This window comes from Perognathus longimembris, chromosome 14 (genome assembly GCF_023159225.1).
Source record: "Perognathus longimembris pacificus isolate PPM17 chromosome 14, ASM2315922v1, whole genome shotgun sequence".
NCBI lineage: Eukaryota > Metazoa > Chordata > Mammalia > Rodentia > Heteromyidae > Perognathus > Perognathus longimembris.
The window spans coordinates 35947183-35965918 of record NC_063174.1 but is presented as its reverse complement, the minus strand read 5'-3'; the positions used below and the strand labels follow the sequence as shown (position 1 = coordinate 35965918).

At 43.1% G+C, this 18736-nt stretch overlaps 1 protein-coding gene and 1 long non-coding RNA gene across 4 annotated transcripts in view; one reads left to right on the top strand and one right to left on the bottom strand.

Moving 5' to 3' along the window:
• Positions 1–18736, top strand: part of Zfyve26 (zinc finger FYVE-type containing 26) — a 66615-nt gene that overhangs the window by 36274 nt on the left and 11605 nt on the right. For all 3 annotated transcript variants that reach the window (XM_048361872.1, XM_048361873.1, XM_048361871.1), the window contains 12 exons: positions 132–236; positions 652–774; positions 1893–2069; positions 5039–5285; positions 5855–5950; positions 8397–8560; positions 9925–10061; positions 12563–12594; positions 13672–13808; positions 14675–14895; positions 17990–18137; positions 18397–18606. In XM_048361872.1, the coding sequence (XP_048217829.1) occupies positions 132–236; positions 652–774; positions 1893–2069; positions 5039–5285; positions 5855–5950; positions 8397–8560; positions 9925–10061; positions 12563–12594; positions 13672–13808; positions 14675–14895; positions 17990–18137; positions 18397–18606 (1797 nt within the window). The remainder of the gene's footprint in view (positions 1–131; positions 237–651; positions 775–1892; positions 2070–5038; positions 5286–5854; positions 5951–8396; positions 8561–9924; positions 10062–12562; positions 12595–13671; positions 13809–14674; positions 14896–17989; positions 18138–18396; positions 18607–18736) is intronic.
• On the bottom strand, positions 230–9204 carry LOC125362925. The gene is made up of 3 exons (XR_007213151.1): positions 9194–9204; positions 6290–6293; positions 230–342 (listed from the first exon to the last, which is right to left on the bottom strand). It is a non-coding gene; the product is annotated as an uncharacterized LOC125362925 (long non-coding RNA).

Here is an 18736-nt window from a genome sequence, read left to right as displayed (position 1 = left end):
TCCAGGACTGTACTGATGGCCTGCTTTGGGGGCAGAGATTTAAGGTAGGCCCTTCTGTGGCCATAAAAGTGACTTGCTCATGGAAGAAAAAGCTACAGTGTAGTTTGGTGGGTTTTCCTGTCTTTCCTTAGATCCTAGGTTTGCAGGATCCTCCAGTGTGGTGTGACTGGCAGACCCTGAAGAGCTGCTGTGTTGAGAATCCATCAGCTATCATGAACATGATTCTGGAAGCACAGGTATCATTTTCAGGATGATATTCCTTCTATCCTCTTTCCAGAGCTTCAACTCTGCAGCTGGATATGTATGGATATCCACTATTTTTTTTGTAACTACATCTTATTCCTTTTAATTGTAAAGCTTGCCAGTATAGAGCTAAGTATAAGTATAATACAATTGACCCTTTTCTGTCATAACCCTTGTGTTCCTATGCAGAATTTTCAATGCTGTATGCTATGCACTATGTATGTCTAACGGCTATGTCATTGGGCATAAGCAACCTCCCTCTTCAAATTGGTTGTCCAGTTATATTCCCACTCACAGTGCCCCATATACTTGCCAACTCTTTATACTGTTCAACTTTTCAGACAAAAATTAGATATGTGACAAAGCCAATAACTTAAAGGAATTGAAGACCTGTATGTTTCCTTGCAGGAGTATGAGTTATGTGAGGAGTGGGGCTACCTATACCCCATATCAAGGGAACATTTAATCAGCCTACATCAAAACCATCTTCTCCACCTACTAGAAAGAAGAGATCACGAAAAGGCTTTGAAAGTAAGCATCCGATTCTTTCCATTGTTGCATTTTACATTGACATTATTAGTCATGAATATGTCTTTTCTGTGTTTCTCGGTCATTTGAGCATTAAGTAAAATTTTATCTACCTTTTAAGAAGCTAATATACCATAGTTCAAAATGTAGACATTCGTTCGAATGCTTATTAATTTAGGAGGCACTTACTGAAATGATAGTAGGACAGTGTTAATAAATAAGGTTAGTCCTTGTGCTCCAGTGAGTCACATTTTGAGGAGAGTAAGGGTAATGAAAGAGTCAAAGATTGCAGAGTCCAGATCAAAGGAGCTCAAGCAGCACACCAGACATAGCGTGACAGACGGGTATATGGAAGGCAACCCAGGAACCACTGTGTTGTAATATTTGAGTAAAACCCTGGAATCCCATCCTGAAATCTTAATGTAGAATTCACACATTTGGGTAGTAGAATAAGTGGGGGACATGGATAGAACCTAATCCCTAACATGTTTATTAAGGCCCACGTATTACTGGTCTGCAGAATTTCTTCAATTGGGAAGAGACAAAGTTAATGAAATCAGATAAGTTTTTCCTGTGAATCCCATGCAAAGTATTTGCAGTCTCATCTCTACCTAACTGTCCTTCAGAAGCCAGTCAGTCATCTTGAGAGAAAATGCCTCACTCCACACTAGGTTCCAGGTAGAGCAACTGGGGCTAGACTTCTAATAAAGAATCTTAGTCCTCTCAAAATTATGCCGCAGCCAGGTGTTGGTGGCTCACACCTGTAATCCTAGCTTCTCAGAAGGCTGAGATCTGAGGATCGTGGTTCAAAGCCAGCCCAGGCAGGAAAGTCCATGAGACTCTTATCTCCAACCAGAAATGGAGCTGTGGCTCTGAAGTGGTAGACTGGTAGCCTTGAGCAAAGAGCTCAGGGACAGCACCCAGTCCCCAAGTTCAAACCTCACAACCAGGAAAACACAAAACAAAACTGTGACTTACTGGTGAAGCTATGGAGGTGAGAAAAATGAGTAGGAAAGGATTAACCCAAAATAAATAAGCCAAGTATTTATTTTCTAAGCAAGCTTAGCAGCTCTTGAGTACTTAGGAAAGCCTTTCCTCTCTCTTCTACTCATTTCCTATAGCTCCTGAGAAGAATCCCTGACCCTGCTATGTGCCTTGAGGTCACAGAGAAGTCCCTTGACCAGCATCCTAGCTTGGCCACCTCACACTTCTTGGCCAACTACCTCACCACTCATTTCTATGGAGAACTGACCACTGCCCGACACCATGAAATCCAGGCACTGTACATGGGATCCAAGGTAAGGGGGAAAGGTTGCAGGAAAGCACGTCTGAGGGAGTGACTGCTGGCCCCACTCCCACATTACAGCCTGCCCTTTCAGAAGCTCTTCTGCCAGTGCCTGCTGTCCTGGGCCTGTGCTAGAGGATTGTAACCTCGCAGCCCACCATATACTGGTGTGCCTTTTAGGACTTGCCACACTCTTATGACCCTTTCTTTTATCCAAAAAAAGGATTTACCTGGTCCTCTTAAGTTGTCCTTGGACTTTCCATGACACTTCTATATCAGTGCTTTCAAGCCTGACCATGTTGTAGAACTACCTGCACTTTAAAAAGATATTTGTGTGTGTGTGTGTGTGTCTGTCTGTCTGTCTGTGTGTGTGTTTGTTTGTGTGTATACATTCTAGGTACACACACCCCCAAAATTGACCTTGCTCCCAGGACAATTAAAGTGGCCTTAGGATATGGACGAATATCCTTTAAAAGGATACTAATATGAGGATTTAAAAGTAACTGCTGGGTTGGGGCTGGGAATATGGCCTAGTGGCAAGAGTGCTTGACTCATATACATGAAGCCCTGGGTTCGATTTCCCCAGCACCACATATGTAGAAAATGGCCAGAGGTGGTGCTGTGGCTCAAGTGGCAGAGTGCTAGCCTTGAGCAAAAAGAAGCCAGGGACAGTGCTCAGGCCCTGAGTTCAAAGTAACTGCTGGGGAAGATGGGGGGGTGGGGCTGAGAATATGGCCTAGTGGTAAAGTGCTTGTCTCGGAAACATGAAGTCCTGGGTTCGATTCCTCAGCACCACATATATAGAAGAAGCCGGAAGTGGCACTGTGGTTCAAGTGGTAGCCTTGAGCAAAAAGAAGCCAGGGACAGTGCCCAAGCCCTGAGTTCAAGCCTCAAGACTAGCAAAAAGAAAAAAAAAAAGTGGGCTGGGGATATAGCCTAGTGGCAAGAGCGCTTGTCTCGTATACATGAAGCCCTGGGTTCGATTCCCCAGCACCACATATACAGAAAATGGCCAGAAGTGGCGCTGTGACTCAAGTGGCAGAGTGCTAGCCTTGAGCAAAAAGAAGCCAGGGACAGTGCTCAGGCCCTGAGTCCAAGGCCCAGGACTGGCAAAAAAAAAAAAAAAAGTAATTGCTATGGTCCAGCACTGGTGACTCATGCCTGTAATCCTAGGCATGTTATCCTCCTGTAATCAGGAGAGCAAGATCTAAGGATTGCAATTCAAAGCTAGCCCAGGCAGGAAAGTTTGCCAGACCCAACTCCAGTTAACAACCAAAAAGTCAAGAGTAGAGCTGTGGCTTAAGTGGCAGAGCACCAAACTGGAGCAGAAAAGCTCAGGGACAGTGCCTCGCCCTGAGTTCAAGCCTCAGTACTAGTGCGCACACACGCACACACACACACACACACACACACACACACACAAAGAGTACTGCTTGATAGACTAGTCTGTACTGTAAGAAAAGGTCATCTAGTAATTAAGCAAGTTAATAGTTCTTTATCTTTATTATGTAACCTTAAAAACACTAATTGAAGGGCTGGGGATATAGCCTAGTGGCAAGAGTGCCTGCCTCGGATACACGAGGCCCTAGGTTCGATTCCCCAGCACCACATATACAGAAAACGGCCAGAAGCGGCGCTGTGGCTCAAGTGGCAGAGTGCTAGCCTTGAGCGGGAAGAAGCCAGGGACAGTGCTCAGGCCCTGAGTCCAAGGCCCAGGACTGGCCAAAAAAAAAAAAAAAAAAAAAACACTAATTGGAGAAATTTCAAGCTAGAAAAAGTAATTCTAATGAAGGAGGATATGTAGATAAGAAATTCCTACTTTCTTCTATTTGTTCTGGACTAGCAGTCAAAATAGAGCAAGAGCCGTGGATATAACTACTGTTCCTTAAGAAAATAGCCTTTTTGGGGGGCTCGGAATATGGCCTAGTGGTAGAATACTTGCCTCACATACATGAAGCCCTGGGTTCAATTCCTCAACACCACATATATAAAAAAAAACAAAAAAAAACAGAAGTGGTGCTGTGGCTCAAGTGGTAGAGTGCTAGCCTTGAGTAAAAAGAAGCCAGGGACAGTGCTCAGGCCCTGAGTTCAAGCCCCAGGACTGGCAAAAAAATATATATAGCCTTTTATTTTTTAATGTAACAAACTTAAGTTGGAGAAAACTGGCAACCAGTAAACTTATTTTAAGCCTTTAAAGGGCGTTTAGATTCGTTTAGGACTCAGGAGGTGACAGAATTGTGCAGCCCTCTGACATCACCTGGCATTGCTCATTCCTAAGTAAAACCTCTCCTCAGTATAATAACGACATTGAGGTAAAGCCCAGCTGTTCTTTGAGAGTCTAGACAAGGGATTAGCAGATTATGACCTGGGAACCAAATCCAGCATGGTTTGTAAATCAAAGTATATCCATTCACTTACATGTTTGTGTATGGTTGCTTTCATGCTGCATTGGACAAGCTGAATCATTTTAAACATCCTAAAGCCTAAATAATTTGCTCTGTGACTTTCTTTTTCCTTGTTGGTCATAGGGCTTGAACTCGGGACCTGGGCACTGTCTCTGAGCTTTTCTGCTCAAGACTAGTACTTTACCACTTTGAGCCATAGCTTCACTTCCAGTTTTCTGATAGCCTCAATTGGAGAGAAGAGTCTCACAGACTTTCCTGCCCAAGCTGGTTTTGAACCAGAATACTCAGATCTCTGCCTCCTGAGTAGCTAGGATTAAAGTTGTGAGACACCAGTGCCCAGCACTCTCTGGTCCATTATAGAAAAAAAAAAAAAAAAAAAAAAAAACTTACCAGATACCTCCTTATAGCCACCTAGAGGACTTGGGAGTTTAACTTTGCCTGATGAAAGACTTCTAGAAAGTCACAGTTGTACTGTAGACTTTTGGGTCTCTGGAATTCTTCTCCCCAGAAAAACTTCAACTTTCTTTTGAAATGTGTATATTGTTTTCTTTTCTCTGTGGGTTTATCCCACAAACAGGTTCTGCTGACTCTGCCTGAGCAGCACCGGGCCAGCTATTCCCACTTGTCCTCCAACCCCCTGCTCATGTTAGAGCAGCTGCTGATGAACATGAAAGTGGATTGGGCCACTATGGCTGTGCAGACTCTGAACCAGCTGCTGGCTGGACAGGAGATTGGCTTCACCATGGATGAGGTGGACTCCTTGCTTTCCAGATATGCAGGGAAAGCCCTGGACCTCCCATACCCTCTGAGAGAGAAACGATCAGGTAACGGCAGCATTGTAGACAGTGATTCTGTGTGGAGAAAGCAATGCCATGCACCATTCTTCACTTTGTCTCCGCTCTTATTATTTGGGGTTGATCAAAGTGAAAGGAGTTACTTTAGGACACATAGCTCTTCTTGAGAGAGCCCTTGGTCAGAGGAAAATGAAGGTAGACAACCACTGAATAACCGTTAAGGTTTGGGGAAGCATATTGCTGGACAGTGTTTCTGTCAGGCCTTGATAGAGTGGCCCTAACATGTCCTCATTTTTTTTAATGGAGAGAGCTTTATTCTCCGTCACATCAGATAAAACTTACATGAAGCTGACTCGGCTACTTCTAGAAGGAAGCAATGAAGTATGTACCTCCAAATGTCTTCTACTTCTCTTAACCTTTTCGAATTTATTTTGAAAATCCTTGTGTCTACTCGATTATCTCATGTGCCTAAACATGCTTTAGGAATACTCCACCATTATCTTGGAGTCATGGTTTGACAGTCAGCAAAGCTCATAGAGCTTTGAATTAAATGCCTAACATAGTGAATAAAAATGCTTATGGCAGATCTCTCTTGGCAGATTCTGTGATTCACCTCCAGGAACTTGTTCATCAGACTTCAGAACCTGAAACCCTGTCTAGATCACCATCAGCAGAGTTCTCTACTGCTGTTCCTGGTAAGAACCACTACCCAATTTTCACTTTAACTTTGCCTTATTCTGACTTGCAGATTCTTTTGTCTTTCTTCATTTCAATAAATGACATTCTTACTTATTTCTTTACATAAATCATTCCATCTCTACATATCCCACATGACTCATTATATGGTTGGCTGTCGTTGACTGTAGCAATGTCTGTAAAGTCTCTGTAAAAACGTTGAATTCATGAGTCCTAAACCACTGCTTCAAGGGGAAGCTACACATGCACGCATACATGCACGAGCACACACACTATATAGATTATATTATCCCAGTTCATTCTGTTGTCTTTATTTTACAAAAGAAAAGGAGATTGACTTTTCTGGGGCATCCACTAATAAGGGTCAGAGGTAGGATTCAAAATCTGTCCACCTGGTCCTAGAACTAGAGCTGCTTATACCCATCCTGTGTTGTCTCTTCTTTTCATTCTCTGGTTACCACCTGAGAGCTAAAACAAGAAGGAAGAATGCCACCTTAGTCAGTCTCAACTGACAACTTAAATTTTGGGCAACTCAGAATTTCTCTCACTCTGGACATGGCCACAAGTAACCATGAAAACACTGCAAGTGTTGATTTTGAAGATGATTGTATGTTTAGTGAGTAGACAGACTCACAAATATGGAATCTGCTAATGAGAATCTATTCAAGTTTAATCCTCAGGAAAATTCTGTTACCCACACAAGGAACAAGCTCCTTGAAGACCTCAGCCATGCTTTGGTCATTCTTTTCAGCATCCCTGCTCTCCCCAGTTTCTAGCACTGCAGCAATCGTTTGCTACCTGGTCAGAAGAGCATGATTCTGGGGGTCTCTTCATCTGAATGCTAAGGGTTGCTGTGTTTTTTCTTTGCTTTCTCTGCTAAGTGATAAGAAATATCCTTAGATACCATAAAGGAATCTTTATGGCTATCTCTGAGAATTAATTATGCTTCTCAACAACCAAGAGGCCAGAGGGAGAGACGCAGACTCACAAGTATATGTGCAGCATTGGAGAGTGTGTGTGTGTGTGTGTGTGTGTGTGTGTGTGTGCTTTTTATATGGAAATTGTACACTATAAAAAGAGTAGTATAATGAAGCTCACCTACGAGTCAGACAGCTGTAACAACTACCTCCTTATAATGACCATTATTGTTTCATCTGTACCTCTCCTCTTACTGGTATATCTTGAAATAAGTCCCAAAAGTATCAGTTCATTTATAAATATTTTAAATTCTTAAAAGTAAGCACTTTTATAAAATAAACCATAAAACCATTATCTTACCTATGAAGATTCCTTATTATTTTCAGATATCGAGCTAGTATTCATATGCTCTCAGTTGCCCAATAAGTTTTGTTGTTTTATTTTGCTTTGTTGTGGTACTAGCAGTTGAACGTAGTCCCTTTTGCTTAAGAGGTAAGCACTCCTACCTATTGAGCCATTCCCCTAGCCTTTTTTGCTTTATTTATATTTGGGATAGTATCTTGAGCAATCAATTTGTCTAGAATCAATCTGATTTCACCACATAAAATTTCACTAAAATCTTCAGGGTTTTGTTTTCATTTTTTCTTTGTTTTTGCCAGTCCTGGGGGTTGAACTCGGGCCTGAGCACCATCTCTGGCTTCCTTTTGCTCAAGGCTAGCACTCTACCACTTGAGTCACAGTGCTACTTCTGACCTTTTCTGTTTATGTGATGCTAAGGAATAGAACCCAGGGCTTCATGCATGCCAGGCAAGCACTCCACCACTAAGCCACATTACCAGCCCCTTAAGTTTGTTTTAATCAGACTAAATTTGTTTGTTTATTGGCTGGTTGGTTGGTCATAGAGTTTGAACTCTGGGTCTGGGCACTGTCCCTGAGCTTCTTTTGCTCAAGGCTAGCACACTTGAGCTACAAAGCTACTTCTGGCTTTTTCTATAATTAATTGGAGATAAGAGTTTCACAGACTTTCCTGCTCAGGCTGGCTTCTAACCTCAGTCCTCAGATCTCAGCCTCCTGAGTAGCTAGGATTACAGGAGTGAGCCACCAGTGCCAGGCTCAGACTATATCTTTAATCAGGTTAAATTTTTAAGTCTGTTTTAATTATTAGATCTCATACTTCTTTTATTGAAGGAAGAAATAATGTCATTTGTCCCATAAATTTTCCCACATGGTGGTTTTTCTGGTTGCTTTCTTATGACAAACTGAGTCTCTGTTCTCTAGAACACTGATAGATACTGAAGTTCGTCTTAATTTGCACTTAATAATTTTTGGTAATAACACATGATTGGTTTTGCGTCACATTTCCAAAAGGAGGCACACAATGTTTCTGTTACCTCTTTTGTGACACAGGCAGCTATTGATGATCATCAACTGGATAAGGGCTGTGGAAAACGGTGAAGTTCTATCCTTCCCTTTTTAGTTTATGAAATGGAATATTGATCACTTTTTACTCTGACCTCTGGCTCCCAGGTGTCTCTGTGGCATGTTCCCCCAGCCCAAGTGAAAGGCGTTTTGCTCAAGGTCAGCCTCTGCTGGAGTTTGTGCCCCCAACAGCACCCCCTGCCAGGAGCCAGTGGGTACCAGACGAGATGGAGAGCATCTGCATGGTGTGCTGCAGGGAGCACTTCACTATGGTAAGTGACATCGCTCTCAGCAGCACTCAGGGAAAGACAGGTGTGCACCACGCCATGCGCCTAACTTCATTTCATGTCCTAGAGGATACTGCTATTTTCTAAGGAATTTCCAAAGCTAAGACTTTGGATTTACCTTTGACCTAATCACAGGTTATCTTTTTAGGTTTGGTTGCTTTTGTGTTTTGTTTTGTTTGGGGGGTTATTTGTTTGAACTCAGAGCCTCAGGCTCTTTTTCTGTTTTTTCACACATGACTGGTGCTCTACCACTTGAGCTATGCCTTGAGTTCCAACTTTTTGCCCTAAATGATAAGAGTCTCTTGGAATTTCTGCCTCAGCTGACTTTGAACCATGAGACTCAGATCTCTGCCTCCTGAGTATATTTGGCCTGAGTATATTTTTAAAATTTATTCAAGTCATGGTCATTTTCAAATAGCCTTAAATTTTAACTTGTTATTATCAGGAGATAATGAGAAAGGTAAAAGAGTCACCAAGTGTTAAGGGAGCCTATTTCTAGCTCCCATGTCTTTCTCAAAAAGACAACAACCTGATAGTGGTTCTACCTGCTAGCTCAGAAGAAAGAGGACCTGGTTCCTTATTCCAGCTCTGCCTCCCAATATTAATATGACCATAAACTTTTTCAGTCACTTGTGTCCACTTAGAAAGTAAGGGTGATATATGGCTTGCCTCATGGAACTTTTAGGATTAAATGTAATGACAAAGATCCCACTTAGCACAGTACTCCTTGACAAATTAGCTTAGTGCTGATGAAAACAATGGTGACTAATTTCCCATATGTCTGTTTTTTCATATATGAAAGAGTGTGGGATATCTATCAGTCTCTCTTAATGAAATGAGGCCATAGTTGAAAAAAAAATTTAGAGAAAAGGATATTCTTTCACCACCAATACTATGTCAAAATGTGATTCTCTCTGGCTGAGAAAGTTATTTCTTCCCCATTGTTTTGCTATGTCTCCACACGTTGCATTCACACAGAAATAACACATACCAGGAGCGATTGATTGCAAAAATGTCTGTATCTTGAATGTTTTCCTATCAGCTGAGTGATCTTAAAATGTCAGCTTGCTTTCTCTTTTCTGTTCTTTTCTTTTTCTTTTTTTATGCTGAGGATCAAATGTCGAGACCTGTGTATGCTAGGCAAGCACTCTACCACTGGGCTACACCCTTCAAGCCCCCTCCATGTTCCCTTTTTTAAGAGCAAGGATGGGTGTGTTCATTTTCAAAACAAGCTCAAGCACCTGATGTTTTTAATAGGACACAGGTGACAGAAACTAAGTGTAAATGGACTGATGACACTCTCACCATCTCTTCTTCCCTCTCTTTTCTATGCCAATGGCATTCCTCAGTTCAACAGACGTCATCACTGTCGCCGCTGTGGCCGGCTAGTGTGTGGTTCTTGTTCCACTAAGAAAATGGTGGTGGAAGGCTGCAGGGAGAGCCCTACTCGTGTGTGTGACCAATGCTACAGTTACTATAACAAAGGGTGAGTGTCTTGCTGAAGCTGATACTGCTTATGACAACTACACCCTCCCTCAGACTTTAGGAATCTCACTGTGCAGAGAGCACTTCACATCTGGAACACTTGTAAAAATGGACTTGAGTCAGGGTTCTTGCATACTGGTCTTCCCAAAGTCAGGACACTTGGCTCTGCAGCCTTTGCTCTTGCCCAGCCTCAGGCCATCATATTCTTCATCGCCTTCTCTATTTCCTGGCTACTCATTCTTCATTTGGTCTTGCCTGAAGGTACATGTCCACACCTGCTAAATGTCCTGACAGCACTTATATCAGCTCTGATTCTAGGTAGTCCTGGCTTGTTGTCCACAATTAGATATACCCTTATACTTTCTTTTCTTTTTCTTTTTTTCAATCGCGAAGCTTGAACTCAAGGCCTGGGCCCTGTCCCAGAGCTCTTTTACTCAAAGCCAGTGTTCCAACACTTTGAGCCACAGCACCACTTCCAGTTTTCTGGTTGTTAACTGGAGATAAAAGTCTCATGGACTTTCCTGCCCGGACTGGCTTTGAACCGAGATCCTCAGATCTCAACCTCCTGAATACACCAGTGCCTGGCCAAGCCCTTAAACTTTCTACACATAGTTCACCTGCAGATAAATTTAAAGAATTGCTCTGACCTCTGACAGGACAGATCAAGACCATGTTTGCTGACTTAGTATTAACCAACTATTTCCCCACTACTAATAGCAAAATAGTATAAAACTAAGATTTCTATAGCACATAGAAATATGGGCCAAAACAACTATCTAAAGGCAAAAAGGCTTTGAACTCTCCATATTTTGTTTTATTAGACAGACTTAACTAGCTTTTATATCCTGCTCGTTAGCTTCTTTTGTTTTCTTTCTTTGTGTTTGAATCTGGACATTTATGGTCGTTATCTGCCATGATGAGTATCAATTGCTTCTTGTACATTTTCTATGGCCTTGGCACAGCACTACCTATTTCCTTCCCTTGGGTGCAGGATGGGGATTACTCATACACAAAACTGCGGAGATTAAGAAATCAGCAATTAATCTGGATCTTTCACTAGCAGTCATTCAGCAAAACATACTTTTGCCCGAAGGAACCTCCATTTTACTAGTGAGATAGCTAACATAGCCCATGTGATTGTGTAAATGAGTGGTGACAGTATACACAGCTCAGCCCAGAAGGTCAGGAGGGTTCCTGCTGGTAACTTGAGACAATGAGCCTTAGAGGCTTAGTAGGTAAGAAAACCAAAAGAAGTTCCCACCCAAAGGTTGAGTAATACTGAAAAGGTAGAGGCAGAAAAAAATGTGAATAGGTGTATGATGGGCTAGGATTATGACTAGTGGAGCCTGGACATAACTGGTAGCTAAATCGAGAGGACTTAGGTAATGACACAAAGGCTTGGGGCTTGCTCTCATAGACTAGGGTGGACCAACAAGTTCCTCATACAGGTGATATATGTGATCACTGACTGTGGCATTCAGACTTAGTGCTTGCTAGAACCAGCACTAAGAAGTTGATCAGAGACAGTGGCAGAACAGGATATAGCTTGAATACCAGTCATGGGTGACAGATGACCTCAACAGGTAGGCAGGCTAGATCTTTTTGTTTTATTTTATTTGCCAGTCGTTGGGCTTGGACTCGGGGCCTGAGCACTGTCCCTGGCTTCCTTTTTGTTCAAAGCTAGCACTCTACCACTTGAGCCACAGCCCCACTCTGGCCTTTTCTGTTTATGTGGTGCTGAGGAATCAAACCCAGGGCTTCAGGCATACAAGGCAAACACTCTACCGCTAAGCCATATTCCCATCCGGCAGGCAAGATCTTAAAAGTGCCTGTCTATTGAATGGTGACGGTAGAAAAGTTCTACCCTAAGCAGCTATTAGATGACATTAAGCAGGGACAGAATGTGACCAGACCTCTGTGTCTGTGTGTGTGTGTATGTGCATGTGTGCACACACGTGTGTTGTATGTGCACGTGTCTGAGTGTGTGCACGTGCATTTTTGTATATGCGTGGAGTGTGCCAGTATTGGGGTTTGAACTCTGGATCTGGACTCTGTCCCTTACCTTTTTCATTCAAGGCTGCCTCTCTACCATTTGAGCCACAGCTGTACTTCCAGCTTCTTGGAGATAAGAGTCTCAGAGCCTTCTTGTCCAGGCTGACTTTGACTTCAGATTTCAGCTTCCTAAGTAGCTAAGATTACAGGCATGAGCTACTGGCACCTGACTTCAGATTTGCATTTTTGAAAGCTATAAAGTAGCTGGACAAAATCAGAATCAAGGAAACATGGGAAAGTAATTGCAGCCTCTAGTAATAAATGATAAGGGCCCTTTCTGAAGCAGCAATAGAGATGGGGCCATTTAAAGGGATGCTTAAAAAGTAGAATGGACAGGATGCAGAGAGAGACTGTGTAATGGATGGACTCTGACACATGAGGGAGAGGAAAGGGTTATTGATGAGTCCTTGAAAAAGTTCCTGTATTTCACTTTTCTTTCTCTGTTTCTAGTACACCAGAGGAGAATCCAGGCCAATCGGAAGGTAAGGCCTAACCTATATTCTCTGACTCTTGGCTTATATGCTCAAGTTGCCTCTCTTATCAATCTATCACCTACAACAAATATACTCCATGGCAACTCAATCCACCTTGTTTGCTGAAGAAAATTCTTGGCTTTTCTATTATGCTGTCTCCCTTGGACTTCATCATAGTCACCTATCACATGGACCCTTTAGCTTCCTGCATTAAGAAAGCCTGAGATCAATGAGTTTGATTCTTGACTTTTTTGTCCATCATGAGGCTTGATCTCGGGGCCGGGGCATTTTCCTTGAGCTTTACTGCTCAAAGCTAGCACTCTACCACTTTGATCCACAGCTCCACTTTGAGTTTTCTGGTGTTTAATTGGATATAAGAGTCTCATAGACTTTTCCTGCCTGAGCTGGCTTTGAACTGAGATCCTCAGATCTCAGCCTCCTGAGTAGCTAGGATTACAGGCGTGAGCCACCAGTGCCAGCTGATCCTTACCTTTTAATTGATTTTTTTTCTTCCCTGCTACCACCCACTCTACCCCAGGTTCCCTTTCACTGTCATCCTACCATCCGTGTTCCCTCATTCTTCTCAGCTAATCATTGTTATCAATTTGACCAATTATTTTCCACGGTACATTATAGTTTTTAGAGTATCCAGTGACTCAGACATCCACTTAGAAAGCCAGGTGCTGGCCATCTCTCATCCTCTTTGCTCAGGAGGCTAAGATCTAAAGATAGCAGTTCAGAACCTGCCCAGGCAGGAAAATCCATAAGATTCCTAGCTCCAGTTCACCACCAGAAAACTAGAAGTGATAGTGTAGCTCAAAGTGGTAGAGAACTACCCTTGAGCAAGAAAGAAAGAAATGACGGACGGATGGATGGATAAACCTCTCAGTATTTCTTGTGTAAAATAGTAGCATTGTGTGACAAGCTGTGAGATTATTCCAGGTCTCTGCCTGGGGAAGAAAGTTTGTGCCTAGTAGCACCCAAGGAGAAAGAAAGAGGACCCCAAATAGCAGGCACCGTCTGCCTTCCATGCACACCAGTGCTGCACTGGGCTAGATTGACACATAAATGTAATTCTCTTTTCAGCTGCAGATAGCTCTAAGAGTGAAAGTCCTCCATATCTGGCTGTGGTGGGAGTTCCCAAAGCAGCTGAGGTGGAATGGATTTTGAGTCTAAATGAAGAGGAAAATGAACTAGTGCGGAGTGAATTCTACTATGAGCAGGTAATAGCAGTAAAATGTAATGGTCATTTAACTCTCTTTACAGTGTGTGTTATAGTTATAGCAAGAAGTAGAGAAGTAGGTGAACACAGCCTAGCCATCCCTTTGCCTACTGTGTGATAACATGGGAGCTGTGAAAGCAGAACATGAGGAGCATCTTGGGGAATACACCTGCTTTACAGAACAGATGGCATTTATTAAGATATGCCTTAGAAGAGGGGCAGGAATATAACAAGCAGTAATATGGAGGTTGTGAGGGGAGTAAAATAGAGAAAGAACAGAGTACAGAACTAAAATTTCTGAGCAAAGGCACAGTGTCCAAAAAAAAAAAACAAGGCATGATTGAAAAACTGGATGAGAAGAAATGTAGAGTGTTGATAGAAAGGAAGTAAAGCCTGGGATTGAAAAGGACTAGTACATATAGAGTTGTGAGCTATAAAGAAAGGAATAACTGCTCATAGGTGTCAAGGGCCTACACACATTTTCAAGGATGCTTTAAGAATATTAATTTAGAAGTAGTGTGTTCAGGACTTGAAGCAAAGACTCGTCCACATGATCAGACAAACAAGATGACTTTGTAGTCCATGTCAGGAGTTTGCACTGATGGATAATAGTCCAGGAATAAGAGCACCTGTGGACATTCTCATAAAGTGTGAAGTGACAGTCTAGCAGCCAGAACTTTGCCAGTGCCACAGAGAATATGTGATGTTTACTTAGTTCTACTGCTTTGCTGTGGAATTTTGGGCTCCTTCCTCCACTGTATTTCAACCTTCTAGGAAGGATAATTACTGCCACAAAGCTACATTTAAAGATCGCTCTGGTCCCTCCATTCACTGTGTGTGTCTCTCTTTGTGTCTCTACTTTGACAGGCTCCTAGTGCCTCCTTGTGCATTGCCATCCTGAATCTGCACCGGGACGGCGTGGCCTGTGGTCATCAGCTAATTGAGCACTGCTGTAGACTGTCAAAGGGCCTCACCAACCCAGAAGTGGATGCTGGGTTGCTCATAGACATCATGAAGCAGCTGCTTTTCAGTGCCAAGATGATGTTTGTCAAGGCTGGCCAGAGCCAGGACTTGGCTCTTTGTGACAGGTATATGAGAATGAATCTCCAGTCTTTGGTTTGGTTTGATTGTTTGTGTTTTGCTTTTTGTGCTAGTCCCCTGGCTTGAACTCAATGCCTGGGCACTATCCCTGAGCTCATTTTGCTTAAGGCTAGCACTCTATCACTTGGGCCAGAGCTGTACTTCTGGCTTTTGGGGAGTAATTTATTGGAGATAAGAGTCTATGGGGGGCTGGGAATATGGCCTAGTGGCAAGAGTGCTTGCCTCCTACACATGAAGCTCTCGGTTCGATTCCCCAGCACCACATATATGGAAAACGGCCAGAAGGGGCGCTGTGGCTCAGGTGGCCGAGTGTTAGCCTTGAGCAGGAAGAAGCCAGGGATGGTGCTCAGGCACTGAGTCCAAGGACCAGGACTGGCAAAAAAAAAAAAAAGAGTCTATGGGGGCTGAGAATGTGGCTTAGTGGTAGAGAGCTTGACTAGCATGCATGAAGCCCTCCCTGGGTTCCACATACACAGTACCACATACACAGAAAAAGCCAGAAGTGGCTCAAGTGGTAGAACACTAGCTTTGAGCACAGAAAGACTCAGGACAGAGTTCAGGCCCTGAGTCCAAGCCCCAGGACAAGCAAAAGAAAAAAGAAATTCTGTGGACTTCCCTGCCCAGGCTGGCTTCAGATCTCAGTCCTCAGAACTCAGCCTCCTGAATGGCTAAAGTTACAAACATGAGCCACCAGCACCAGGCTGAATCTTGATTCTTAGTGGTGGCAGTTTTAATCTATCTTCCTTTCTTGGTCTTTTCTTCATTTAATGGATAGGGAAATATCTCCTTATCCTCTCTGATGAGACATGCTATAATGTTCATATCTCACTTTTTTTGTTGTTGATGATTATGGGGCTTGAACTCTGGGCCTGAGCGCTGTCCCTGAGCTCTTCAGCTCAAGGCTAGTGCTCTACCACTTTGAACCACTTTTTGTCACTTCTGGTTTTCTGGTAATTAATTGGAGAGAAGAGTCCCATGGACTTTCTTGCCCCTGCTGGCTTTGAACCATGATCCTCAGATCTCAGCCTCCTGAGTAGCTGGGATTACAGATGTGAGCCACCGGCGCCCGGCCTCATATCTCACTTTGATGTGGATGAAATACTATTATATAATCACCCTATTCTGTGTCCTTTTACCCAAAAGTATATCCTTAAAGCAGAGTTTCCCTACCTGTACTCTGACAGAAAGAGAAGACTTCGCCTGGTTAATTTCTAGTTAAAATCATTTTAGGAAAGTACCTTTATTGTCTGGAACTTCCTGATTTTTAAAAGAAATGTATCCTCCCCTGAATGTCCAATGATTATTGATTAACCTTGCACAGAACTCAGTTTTGACTGGTATTTATGGATAGTAGATCTGTGAGAGCATCTTCGGGAAGGTCCTGAGTTCCATCCCCAGTGTCACGCGCGCGTGCGCACACACACACATCTTGCTATGTCACAATCACAGTGAGTCATGAAGTCAAAGTATCCATGGAAAAGACTTGACTAGTTTCCCTTAGGTTCCTGCACAACCTGCTTTGACTCCACCTACTAACTTGGCAATGAAAACTCCTTAATTCTCTGCTTCTCCACCCACAAGCATTACTCACACCTTGTGTTCCCAGTAACAGTCCTAACCAGATCTGGGAGGGAGAGCATAATTTTCTTTGTCTCCTTTAGACACTTTCTCGGAGTATTTGCCCCAGCTCCACTATCTCAAGTGGTAGAGCACCCTTCTAGCAAGCTCAAGGCCCTGAATTCAAAACCATGGTATTGAATAGAAAGTAGGGAATGGGAAGAGTGGGAAGAGGAGGGGCTACTTTGATAGGGAGTGGTAAATTTACCATCATGTCCTTTAAAATCATTTTCAGCTGAGGGGAGCAAAAACAAAATCCGTATTTCAGCAAGATTCTCACCTTCCCCAAGGAATCATGGGCTAGCTGGATAGTTTCCAGCACTGATTTCAAATCACACATCCTTTTCCCCTACCCTCCATTCTGATAACATTCATTATGGAGACACATTGACTTTGTGCCTCTTTACCCATGGGACTGGATTAATTTCCTGCACAATGCCATGCAAACCAGCTAAGAGCTCTTAGTTTATATAATATTCTTGTTCTGGTTTCAACTCAGTACTCTTATACTGTTTTTAACCTCTGATAGATAAATAAATTATACATATTTTGCAAGTAACATATCATCTCTTTTAAATGTTTTTTTTTTAATTTTTCCAAATATATTACAGTTCTTAATTTATTTTTACGTACTACCTTACTCCCTCCCAATTAAGTTAAGCATCACTAATGTACAAAACCCCTTTCCAGGGAAGTTAGTCGACAAGTCAGGATCCACAGGGATCTTTGCTATAATTATGAGCAGCACTCAAGAACCATAAGTATGAATTTGAGTGAAGCAGCGTCAAACAGAATGGTCCAGCCCTCTGAGCTCTCTTGTCCCCATAAAGTTTCTGTAAAATCCTCAAGTGTCAGGAGTAAGGTCACAGCAGGTAATCCTAGTGATCTGTAAGGAAGGCCCATCCCTTGCCTCAGGAGAGGATGCTACATGCAAGAGCCCACATGTCTGGCATCACTTCCAGGAAACAGTAGTGATGTGACTTCTGTACTGGCTGGGAGTACAGGTCATCAGTGCTGAATCTGTTTCCCAAGCAAGCAGGACCAAAACCTAAACAGCTGTGTGCCCCAAACTTTCATAAAGGTCCTGTCTCATAGAAACCTGAGCATCTCTGCACCAGTCATTCATAGTTAACATTCATGAGTGCTTGGAGAAGTTTTAGACACTATCCTAAGCTCTTTTTATGTGTGACATTTCATTTTATTTTTTAACTTCCTATTATATCAACTTTATAGATTAATAAGTTGAAGGAGATGAAAAGTAAACCAAGTTGCCCTAAACTGCAAAGCTACTACACAATGGAGTTGGAGTTCACAGTGACTCCAGAGCCTCACTGAGTGTCTTTGGTACCCACAGTTCTCATGATCACATTTCACATTGAAAAGGAACTAGAACACCTTCCCTCAACAACGGTTCTTAGTAAGACTCTATGCAATGTCACCGCTGTGCCCTTTTCCTCCCTGTAGTTACATCAGCAAGGTGGATGTACTGAATATTTTAGTCGCTGCTGCCTATCGCCACGTGCCATCTCTAGGTCAGATCTTACAGCCGGCTGCTGTAACCAGGCTACGAAACCAGCTTCTGGAAGCTGAATACTATCAACTGGGCATTGAGGTGAGGCGAGACCACGCTTCTGTCCTACCCCACAGTAATGAATGGCCTTTCCTTGGCCTTGAGAACAGGTCTTACCATCTCTAGATTATTCTAACCAGGGGGGAAATATCCAGGGTATGACCAGTGTGCCGATGTGGGAGTAACATTGGGTAGGGTGGCAAGGAGATGGTTGACTACAAAGGGCAAGATTTAGATCTTGGGGAGACTCTCAAGCCTAGACACAGGCATCTCTCACCAAAAGAAACAATTTTTCCTCCAGGTTTCCACAAAGACTGGGCTTGATTCTGCTGGGGCTTGGCATGCTTGGGGCATGGCCTGCCTCAAAGCTGGGAACCTCACTGCTGCACGAGAAAAGTTCAGCCGCTGTCTCAAGCCCCCTTTTGACCTCAACCACCTAAGTCATGGCTCCAGGCTAGTCCAGGATGTGGTTGAATACCTGGAATCCACAGCAAGACCTCTTATTTCCCTGGTAAGAGCAAAGCAGCAGAGTGCCTGGCTCTGGGAGGAATGCTAGGGAACGTGAGGGCTTGGGGACTGGCTTCACTTCACTGATGGCGGCAGTCTTGGCTTAGAGGCTTACATCAATGTGGCTGAAACTT